General features: G+C 38.9%; 1 protein-coding gene across 1 annotated transcript in view; it reads right to left on the reverse strand.

Annotated features, from left to right (window-relative positions):
• tbc1d22a (TBC1 domain family, member 22a) overlaps positions 1–10,011 on the reverse strand; it is a 328,538-nt gene extending 318,527 nt beyond the window's left edge. The window contains 1 exon segment of the mRNA XM_051928637.1: positions 9,792–10,011. Coding sequence (XP_051784597.1) covers positions 9,792–9,853 — 62 coding nt within the window. The 5' untranslated portion in view covers positions 9,854–10,011.
• Positions 10,012–12,178: the final 2,167 nt, after the last annotated feature.

The following is a 12,178-nucleotide window of genomic DNA, read 5'->3' on the forward strand; positions in this document are numbered from 1 at the left end:
TCTGCATCATTTATTACCAAGCAACTTCTATATCATAGTTTAAGATATGTACAATGCAGGTGGATTTTGTTTCCATTACAGATTTTTACTAAATGGCTGCCAGATGCCTGTGTAATTAATACATGAAAACACTTTCAGACAGAAACTAAACAGCTTGCTTCTTTTGTGAATGGCATGAATTTTGATCGAAGCAAAACACAATTTATTTTGCAAATGTATACATGTGAAACAATGCACCAAGTTTCACTGTAAATTGAACTTGTAAAAATTGTTTATCACCAATGAGAGGTTATGTCAAATGCCCATTGAATAACAAATGTGCATGGAATGGTTTCAGATTGACTTAAGACGCTTTAAACAGAAAACATTTTTAAGTTTTGTGTGGAATATCATGTGGGTGATGTATAACAGCTACATAAAAGAAAGACACACTACATGCACCGCACTATAAATTGTAAACTATTTCAGTAGTGAAAGATTTTCAAATTCTTATAACCACCTTACAATGAAAACAGGGTATGTGGTAGTGTTCTTGTTTATTCTAAGGAAAAGGAGAAAGATAAAGGCATCCTTGGAACACCACAAGTGTCACTGATCAAAGGGAACTTGTGATTATCACAACAGCACTGGGTTTAAGGCAATAAGCAAATGTGGTAGACAGTTGTGAGAGTATAAGTTATTTAAGGGGTCATATAGTTATTTAGGGGAAATTTAGTTACTGTGCATATTAATAACTAGCATTTATGTTGAAAGTAGTATGAAGGGCTAAGCATGCCAGGGTGTGTGAGCAACATGGAGACAGAATGTTTTAGGTGGTGGTTTAAGAAATTGGCTGATGTCATGTACCCAGTAAGACTTGACATTTGTTATATACACAGAAATTTCATTAAAGGGAAATTTAACTTTCATTAAAGAAAAATCTGTTGTTGTTGAGAAACATTTGAGAAGGATAACAATCTAGTAGAAGGAGACTTATTTTGGGAATGTAAATTGACTATGTGTTGATGTTACCAGTGTTCCCAGAAGGATATATTTCACCTTGCAGGGCAATCTGGATATCATCAAGAGGAGTTGCAGTGCAAAGCTTGATTGCAACTCCAGTCTTTACCAGGAACTGAGAGAGACAAATGAGAGGGCTCTGAGAGAAGATAAGAAGGCATTTGTTAGAGGAATCTGTGAGCATGTCACACACCATCTATGGTCTAGTGACGCACGTCCTGCTTACAGAGGAATCGAAGCATTACACACATCCGAATCTGTTCCTCAAAAAGTCGTAGTCCGCAGCTGATGGAGCGGTCCTTAAGGATGATACTGCAGTTGTGACCCGCTGAGCTGGCTACTTTCAGCAGCTGTTTAAAGCTGATCCCCTGGCTGAAGCTCTTTTAAATTGGCACCCCACCCCACCACCCATCAACTTCGTTCCTCTGTAAATTGTATTTCCTTTTCTGACCGTACCATTATCCTCTCCCCTTCTGTTACAAATCTGGGTGTCAAGTTAGACTCCCATCGGTCATTTGATAAACATATCCATCACCTTTGTAAAACTGCATTCCTTCATCTCCGAAACATAACCAAACTTAGTCCCTACCTCTCCCTCTGTGATGCTGAAAAGCTGGTTCATGCCTTTGTCTCATCCAGACTGGACTATTGTAATGCACTCATCGGGATACCCAACAAGTGCCTTCAAAAGCTACAACAAATTCAAAATAGTGCTGCAAGAATCCTGATGAGGGTGCGGAAATATGAACACATTTCACAAGTCCTTCGATCACTTCATTGGCTCCCTATCCATCTCCGCATCGAATACAAACTGTTTACTCACCAGTGTATCCATGGCAATGCTCCACAATATCTTACAGAACTCCTTATACTAAAATCCACTACAAGAAACCTCCGTTTTACAAATACCTACCATCTTCGCCCCCCTGTGACCAAACTTCATAAAATGGGAGACAGAGCCTTTGCAGCCGCTGCTCCACGGCTCTGGAATGCCCTACCAGTGAGCCTAAGAATACAGCAGATTGTGGGCGGTTTTAAAAAAACAGCTAAAGACTTTTCTATTCAGGAAAGCTTATTAACAAGAATTCTATAATTATTGCTGTTTTATCTCTGTTTTTATCTTGCTTTGCCTTTGTTTAAACTTATGTTGCACTTTGAGATTTACTGCTAATGTAAAGTGCCCCTATAAATAAAATGCATTATTAGTATGTTGGATATCTCTGGGTCCACAGTTCTTGAGGCTGATCCTCCTATTAGCTGTGAACCACCCAATCTCACTGAGATTGCACAGGTGGTGAACCAACTGAGGGTAGGGAAGGCTGCAGGGGTCTGTGGTATCTGGGGTGAACTTCCCTAGGCTGGTGGTAAGGCTGTCCTCCTGACATTACAAGCAATCTTTGCTTCTATTTGGGAAACGTGTCATCCCAACTGACCAGAATGACTGGAAAACGCAACACGTAGGCCCTATCTGGAAAGGGTAGGGTGATTGCCTGGATTGTAGCAACTACAAGGAAATAACACTGCTCTTGGTGCAGAGTAAGATCTTTGATCACTTGCTCACCTACCAGCGACTGGAGCAGTCTGCTTTTATGCCTAAGAAGTCATACCATTGATCGCATCTTGGCATGGAGGGTTCTCATGGAGCACAAACGGGAATATTGGCAGAGTTTCTTTGCAAGATTGTTGATTTTCATAAAGCATTCAACTCAGAGTGTCCCACAGTGCAGCTTGATCATCTAAGACTTGACGGGGTCCCCTCAAAGTTGCTGAATATCATGGCCAGCATGTACACTGGTACTGCGAGTGCTGTGTAGAGTGGAGGCAGAACCTCTGTATTTTTCCCAGTTGATTCTGGGGTTTGTCAGAGGTGTGTTCTTGCTCCTACTCTGTTCAATGCTTGCAAGGACTGAATGTTGCACGAGGTTGTGGGGTCCAGCGGCTGTGGGACATCTGTTTGCACAGAAAGATTCACTGATCTTGACTTTGCTGACAATGCTCTGATCTTTGCAGAGTCAATGGAGACTATGATCAGGGCTCTCAAAAGACTAAGCGAGGCATCTGAGTGTCTGGGCTTGCGAGTGTCCTAGATAAAAACCAAGATCATGGCCTTTAATGATCTCTTAGGCACAGCTATCAGCAGTGTGTGTCTCTGCGGAAGACAGCGTCGACCTTGTTGAGAAGTTTACTTACCTTGGCAGTGACATTCATGTCTCTGGTGACTTTTCCTATGAAGTCAGTAGATGGATTGGGAGAGCATGTGGGGTCATGAGGCCGCTGGAAAGGGGTGTGTGGCACTCCCGTTATGGAAAAGGACAAAAGTTCAAGTCTTTAGACTCCTGGTGCTTCCTGTTGTGTTATATGGTTGCGAGACATGGACGCTATCCAGTGACCGGAGATGAAGACTAGACTCCTTTGGTACCGTGTCTCTTCAGAGAATCCTTGGGTACCACTGTTTTGACTTTGTGTCGAATGAGTGGTTGCTCATGGAGTCCCAAATGAGGCACATTACCTGCATTGTGAGGGAACATCAGTTACGGCACTATGGCCATGTGGCGCGATACCCTGGGGGTAATCTGGTTCACAGGATCCTCACTGTTGAGGACCCAAGCAGCTGGACTGGGCCAAGGGGATGCCCACATAACACCTGGCTACGGCAAACAGAGGGTCATTTCCAGAGGGTCAAACTGGACCGTGTGTCTGCCCTGGGGGGTTGCCAACCAGGATCCTGAGCTGTTTCGCCATGTGGTGGGTGCGGAAATATGCTGTACCAGTGCATGCTCCCCAACCTGACCTGAAATTGACTATGCTCTCTGCTGAAAACACCTCATGTCTTTTGAACCAATCAGAGCAAAATGGTAGACGATGTGTAACTGTCTAGAAATATGGTACTATAATTTTGCCCTGTAGCCATTCTTTCACAGACCGCTGTGACGAAGTGTATCTCTTATCATGAAGAGATAATTAAAGACGTAATGAACAAGCTTCCTCCTGCCTGGTTCTTTGGGTAAATAATTCTTTTATATATTTCCAAATAATTTCTTCCACAATATGCTGGGCCTCTGCAATGCAAAACCGCACAGCCAATCAGAAAAAAGTGTGCTGCGTGCAACCTAACAAAAGTAACCTATAAATAAAGCATCTATTTAGCTTTACTCAAGTTATTTGCAATTAGACATTTTGAAACTGTAATATAATGGTGCAGTAGCTTTTGTTCATACCCTGAATCCTCGATGGTTCTGTTTGGGGATGGAAAAAGGGGATGAATGTTATTTACTTCACAGCACATGAAGGACTAAACATATTTTCTTAACACATGGAAAACAAAAGTGACTTATAATAAAAAATAATACAACAAATAAAAAAATACAAATTGCTATATGAAACCCATTAACAATGTGTAAGGTTGTAAGTAGGAATATCAATGTAGATGTTAAAATCTCCCACAACAAAGACTATGTGAAAGTGAACTTAATAAGGGAATACATTTTCTCAGTCATTCTAAAGCTTTCCAAAAGAAAAAACAAAATTACACTGAAATTCCATTCCTTCTTTTTCAAAACTTTAATTAAGCTACTATAATCCATTACATAAAGGGGTTCAGAATATACTGTATATATTTTGAAAGTTTATTACTGTCTTGTGCCTTTCTTCACACAGTGTAACTTGTACAATTAATGTGACCCACATACACTTAATCAGAACATACAAAATATTTATATTAGTCAAGCTGAGTCTGTCTCTTTTAAACTGTTCCAGGTACATACGGTATGCCATTTTGTTTAATTGGAGAGAAGGGTGTAGTTTCAAGCAGCAGTACCATGAATACAGTGACAGTGATACACACTGGTGCATAATGTCACTAAAAACAAGTGCCACAGAAAGAGAACAACAAACATTATACTAAATAATCTACAGTTGCTATCAGGGCTGTGGAGTCAGAGTCTGATACAATTTTAGGTAACTGGAGTCGGGGTCAGAGTTGGCAAAAATATACCGACTCCGACTCCTAATAAATTTAAATTGTAATAAAAAAATACAGCAAGTTCAAATGTCCCACTTCTCAAACAACAGTCATAATTAAGTACTTCTCTGATGTAAGAATAAAGCCCAGTGCATAGTTGTGTTACTACTAGTGTGACGTTCAGCTGAGCTATTATACAACCTGACATTCACATATTGTAATCTGGATTATGGTACATTACAAAAAGTGTTTTCATTTTATTTCAGATATAATGTGTTTAACAAATTGATTTGAGTGTAAACAACTGTAATAATGTAGGTGTAGGCGTGTGCTATGGTCTGATGTGTGTTCAGGGGTTCTGTCTGCACTCTCCACATATGCTCCCACCCAGGGCTGAACTTTAGTATAACTTTGCACACCACCTTTTCTAGAAGATTTTGAAATTAAAAAGGAACAGTTTCTATGTATCATGACAAATAATGCTTCTAATATGTTAAGCACAATTGAGAAAATGAATAAAGTAGATGAAGAAAGTGACAAATAGATATATGAGGAAGACAGTTCTGCAAGTATTGGAGAAAGTGAAACCAAAGAGAATAGTGAAATTGTGGATAAAATTGCTGAAGAAGCATCTAAGCTTACTACTGTTCAACATATGCATTGTGCTGTTCATACTCTGCAACTTGCAATAAGAGATGGATTGAAAGATCGTCATGCAGCTACTCTAACTGGAAAATTGAGGCAAGTAACTGTTGCAGCCAGGGCCCCTAAAACAGATGCCATTTTGAAAAGACATGCAGGAAAAGGAGTCATTTTGGATCAAACACCACGCTGGAGAAGCACTTATTTGATGGTAAAGCGTTTGCTTGAACTAAAAGAATTTCTTGAAGAACTGGACAATGAAAATGTTTTATTAACTGAAAGCCAGTGGGCACAAGTAAAAGAACCGGAAAGTCTACTTGCTTGTCCCTTTACTGTCACCAAGAGGTTGCAGTATGAAATTTTAACACCCAGTAAATTTGCCTGAAGAAGGGGCCAGAGTTGCCTCGAAAGCTTGCATATTGTAATCTTATTAGCCAGCCAATAAAAGGTGTCATTTTGCTTGGCTTTTCTCTACATTCATAATGGCTAACACGGTACAACACCCTAGTACTATATGGAATTAAAGAGCTTGATATATTGTATTGCCTGAACAAAAGTGGAGGGTTAACAGCTGATGGCATCATATCTTTAGTGAAGAAAAAGAGAGAGTCTCTTACTGGATAATCAAATCTTGTTAGCTGCTATTTAAGTTAAGCATTTTGTTGAGCAGTGACCAGATTGCTAAATGAAAAAAGGCACTCTATGATGTAGCAGTTCACATGAATGGATTACTACTACCCGAAACACCACCACTGGATGAAGCTATAAGCACTGGTACTCAGGATCGTCCTCTTCAAATGAAGTATTAGACTTTGATTCCTACTTGGATAAAATGGAAGTTTCAAAAGCAAAGCAACGTCGCCTATGCGTGAAAGATAAACGACCAGTAAATGTCCAAATAAAGAGATCCCAGCATGAGTTTTTTAAAGAATTAAAAGAAGTTGAAAAGTATGATCATTCATCGAAACTGACTGTAGAAGAAGCCTTCCTTGTTGATCCAGAGATTATTAGTGATGTGGCTAGAACTGTAACAGCAATGCCACCCACCCAAGTCAGTGTTGAAAGACTATTTTCAGCTCTAAAAATAATCAAGTCAGATTTAAGAGCTTCTATGAAAGAGGATCTGGCAGAAGTAATTCTGTTTCTTAGAACACTGTATTGAGTTAATTTTGGATTGCATTTAACAGCTATTCTACTCTACAACTGTACTCCAGGTTTAATACTGTATATAAACTGTTTTTTGTTCATGTAGTTAAGCTTTGTTTTTGTTTTAAAACTACCAAAGAATGTGGTTTATATTTTTTGAACTGGTAAAGTTCCTGTTCCTGATTTTTATGCATGCTACTACTTTATAGCCACTTGATAAAAACAATAAATAAAACTTTGTTTTCATTTTTTTGTTTAACTGGCCAATACGGTAGAGAGGCAGCTTCCTAACCAGTGTGAGAAGCAGCCCGGACACAGACAGACAGACATCATATTTTCTCCCAACACACGTTTATTTACAAGGTCCAGTACGCACAAACCCAGTGCCTCCAGCACCAATCCCCCAAAGTCCAGGCCTCTTCTTCCAGTGCCTGCTTCCTTCAGGCCTCCAACACGACTCTCGTCCACTTCCACCCGACTCCAGTCCTCTTGCGGAGGGAGGCAGCTCCTTTTATAAGCACCCGGATGTGCTCCAGGTGTGTCCCGGCAATCTCCCGCTGACACTCCTCAGTGTGGCGGAAGTGTCGGCTGCATACCCGGAAGCACTCCGGGTGTCCCCACTCATCTTCCCCCCAGCACTTCCTGGTGTGGCGGAAGTGCTGGGGTCCAGGGTTCTCCAGGCATGGGGGTGCCCCCTGGCGGTGACCATGGGCCCCTACAGGGTTGAGCTTCCCAGCTCTGTACCCGTGGCCCCCAAAGGAACCAGGGCGGTCACCCCCTCGTAGTCTGGAGGAGGCGTGAGTCCTCCTCTGGTCTTCCTGGGTGTCCCGGCTGGGTGCCACCCCCAGCCGTGTGCAGCACCTGTAGTTCTGTGGTTAAATGACATGTATGTTGCCTTCCTTCAATCAACATGGAAAATACATTAGCATATTAAATACAGAGGAGTCGGAGTTGGGGAGTCTGAGTCGGGAGTCAGAAGCACTGGAAACTAAGGAGTCAGAGTCGAAGAATTTTTCTACCGACTCCACAGCCCTGGTTGCTATAACCAGTCAGTTGTGCCACTGTGCACAGTAATAATTTCTTGGCCAATTTAGCACCCATGCTACCAAAACAATTTTACTCATCTTCCACCACATGCACCAATGCCAATGCTGTTCATGGTAAGTATCTTCATAGAGATAAAAACTTTGCACATGTAAATAAAATATGTTGAGAGGAGTAGTAAACTTTTCAACCATTCCAAGCTATGCTATTGATCTAACAATGTTTGCAGCAAATTATCAGATGGTCCAACATTAGCACCACTACAAAGCTCCACTAGTTTTACCATTGCCAAAATGTCAATGACAGCAGCTGCCAACATATTTATCCAGCCAGCACAGTTCTAAAGCCTTTCTACAGCGATTTAACAATTTTTTGAATCAACAATCACTGAAGTGTAGTCTCACTTGCCTCTCAGCTGTTTTATTGGGATCTTTTTATAGCACCACCATTGAAACAAGGTGGATCTTCAAATATTGTACTTGTGGGTGCTTTTAAAATATAAAGAAAATAATTTTTAAACATTTAATATTTTAGAAAAAGTGTTATAAAGAACAACCTGTGGCTTTCTGACATCTCTGAATATAAATATTGTAAATAATGATAACTGGGAGTTTAACTTGGTTTAGCAGATAACTAACAATTATCATGACTAACCATTCTGTTCTACTTTTTGTTATTTGTTATACTGTATTAACCCCCGATTGGAAATTATTGTTTCGCATAAAGCACAGGGTCAGCCATTATACAGCTCCCATTTTAAGCATTTCACAAAATAGTTTGTACAGAACATGTTTATTACCCTTCAAAACATCAAATTACCAATTTACTCGGCTTCAAATAAAACAACCACATTATTATAAGCTATATAAACATCACAACACGAAAATCTGGTTAAGGAAAAGTCCAACTGGAGTGTGTACTGTTGATCTTAATTCCTTAACTAAAAACACATAGGATTAAGTTTAAAATTATACTGCAGTGTCTCTGAGGGGGAAGATTGTTGGAGAAGCAAGAAGATCCCCTTATCAGATTATTAAAAAAAAAAAAAAAAAAGACAAAAAGGCTGCTATTCGCCCTTCATCGATTTAAGACAGTGTATTACCTATTTGTTAAACTACATAACCCATCAAAAAACATTACAAAAAAAATGTAAAATATAAGAACACACACAAGGAGCCTGGAGTTCATGTCTCATGTCCTCCCTTGCAATGAGAATGCGTTTCTTCCCATGTTTGTGCTGGATTCATCCCGCAGTCTAAAGACATAAATATTAGGTGGACTGGTGTTGCTAAAGTGGCGCCTGTGTGTTCACCTTGCGATGGATTTGCACCCTGTCCAGGAATTGTTTCTGCCATGTGCCCCATGCTTGCGGGGTTTGCCTCCAGCCTTCCGCGACCCAGCCTACGGTAAAGCAGGTTAAGGAAATGAAAGGATGTTTTAACAAAATTTGTTAAATCCGTGTTAACAAATATTACCAAAAGGCATTTTAGTGTCATCTGGAAAAGAATCCAAAAATGACCCACCTAGCGGGTCACAACGAGTCTGAGACCTAGTAAATAAACCGAAGCTCTTTAAATTAAAATATATATGAAAAGTGTATTTGTAGAACTCAATTTATATTAAAATTTATATTACAAACCAAAGTCAAACTTCTGTTCTGTGAGATAAAGCTTAGCCAGACAAGAGTAGTTGTAAGACTAATACTTTAGAGTGCAACTTAGCAAATTGGTCCGTTTTCCAAAGTTTTTCAATGGATTAGCGAGCTACTATGACGCGTGTCACTGATCTCTGGAATGCAAAACTTTTCATACTTGATGCACGCCCAACACAGTTTGCACCCTCCAGTGGAAGTGTGAAAGGAGAAAGTAGAGGAGGAATCCTAAGCTCCAATCAAGGACGCATTTTTAATCTTTATTTACTCCACACCCGAAAGACATTACAGCACTTTACACCTTCCCTTAATTTACTGCGATATTAGTAATTCAACAGAATCACGCACCTTCCGGGGACTTTGGAGGCATTTCTTTTCCAAAACTGCTTTCTGCTGCCGTCGTTTGACATGTTTTGTTTCTTCCTTGTTCCCCGACGACTACATTAAAATGAAGCAGCCGGTAGTAAGAACCCCACTTACATCTACCCTGTGTTTATTTACTCATATTCTCTTTCTACTAAACTCAGTAAGCAGCCATGTTGCCTAAACACTTGCCTAAGAAGCACCGTTCCTATTGGCTGTTTCGTTAGCCAATCGGGCCGTGCCCAATTAAAAGTGAGGATTTCAACATGCACTGGGACGGTGGGAAACGTCATCAGTTTGGTGACGCATAGTGATGCCATCACTTAAAGTGAGTTGTTATTGTCAGATACAAAGTTCTTAATAGCGTAGATTTACAGGCCGACTAAGAGATGGCTGCAACAATGTGGTTTTGTAAATGTGCGGTTAATGCAAAAAATTTCAAACCTTTAAAAAAAAAAGAGAGATTTTATAAAAGTTTGTCAATTCACCGTAGTAGGGGATGTCACAAAACTCCACAGTTCCAGGCAGTGCTTCTGTCGATGCGCTCTGCTAAAGACAATTTACATGAAGTAGTAAAGCTCATTCTTTGACGTCGAGGATGTGATTAATGGTTGCAGTGAGGTAAAAAATACATTTTTTGTTGAAAACGAGTAAACAGTTTAACCAAAACGTCATAAAAATCAAGCTGGACCTAGTTCATATTTCATTCTTAAAAGTATTTTGCTTTAAAATTCAATAACTGAATAAAGAAGCTTTTGTGCAAACCATCACAACAGCGATTAATACTGTATTGGAAACCAATTTTTTTTATTTATTTAGAATACATTGGTGACTACTTGCGCAGCAGCGAATTTAAATGGAAAATAAAAGGTACGTATTATTTTCTTAAACTCGCTTGATCTGTGTCAGGATTACAGGAATATGCCAAACTGTAAAATAAAAAGAGACAGACTAGTTAGGAGGACTGTAATTTTTATAGAAACCAAAAAACAACATTTTTTCTTAAAGCACAATAAAAGAAAAATGTGTTTATCCGATTCATAAAGAATTACAAGTAAGAAAATGGAAAAAAAAAATCGTACATCTAGAAAAAGATGAATAACGGATTAATCCATCCATCCGTCCATTCATTTTCCAAGTCTGTTTATCCAGAGCATGGTCACGGGGAAGCTGGAGATTATCCAAGCATCAAGGCAGGAACAATCCCAAAACAGAGTGTCAGCCCATTTATAATACAATTTGCATTAATGGCATTCTTTTTAGTGTAGATTTGACACAAATGTTATATTTTAAAATGTATACATTCCTTGAGCTTTTTGCGCAACGGATTAATATATCACCCAGCTCCAATATTAAAAATGGGTATTTGGCACTCAGCTGGGAGGAAATTCTGACACTTCTAGCATTTTATTTTTGGTCCTATCATTTTTTGTGACTTTGTCCTCACAGGGCTGGTTGGTAGTCGAGTGGGCACCATAAAGGGAGAGTTTTTGTTTTGTTTTTATTTTTGTTTAATTATTCTTCATTTGGAACCAGTTGTAACTACTTATTTACCTTCTGTTCCACTCAAAAAATAACAGTAATACATACAATTCAGATAATTAAAGTTTTAATTAAAATAAGTACATTTTAAGATTTCAAGATTTAAACTTGGTATAAATTAATAGGCAATTCATAATTTGATAATAACTCTCTTAAAGAATTATATCTTGAACAAATAATTATTTATTTGACAGTGCTTTTGCTACAATAAGATCAATTAAAGAAAACGTATGCTTCAGCATTAAATCAAGAGGGAATACACAATATCTTAAAACTCATATAAAGAGTTGGTTAACTTTTGAAAACATTTTTCTTAATAACTATCATAAAAACATTGATCTCACTCCTATCTTGGCCAGTAGATTCAGGATTGGATTATGTTTTGTAAAGACATGTAATTAGGCTTTGTAGTCATATCTACAGTATAGCAGTATTCTGGTAATATGCTGTTAATTTGTTTTTAAAGCCAAATGATCAAGTCTTTATAAACCAAAATTATACCTTCACTAAAATTTTCTTACCCTTAGACCTGTTTAGGGGCAATCCACTTAAGTTGTTGGTCCCTATATCTGGCACATGTAACTCTTTTTTCCATGTTTAAATTGTAATTCTTTCAAAGCAAAAGAATATAAACAACAACAACAGAGTTTATTTCTATAGCACATTTTCATACAGAGAGAGTAGGCCAAAGTGCTTTACCAGTAATAAAGGAAAATTACAAATAAAAATTAAATACAAAGTAAAAATAGAAACATCTGTAATAGCGGTGAGAGTAAATTATAGGAAAAAAAACCTTTAGGGGTTCCAAGGTTGAATGAGATCTGGGCACT

Source organism: Erpetoichthys calabaricus, chromosome 1 (assembly GCF_900747795.2).
Source record: "Erpetoichthys calabaricus chromosome 1, fErpCal1.3, whole genome shotgun sequence".
NCBI classification, from domain to species: Eukaryota; Metazoa; Chordata; class Cladistia; order Polypteriformes; family Polypteridae; genus Erpetoichthys; species Erpetoichthys calabaricus.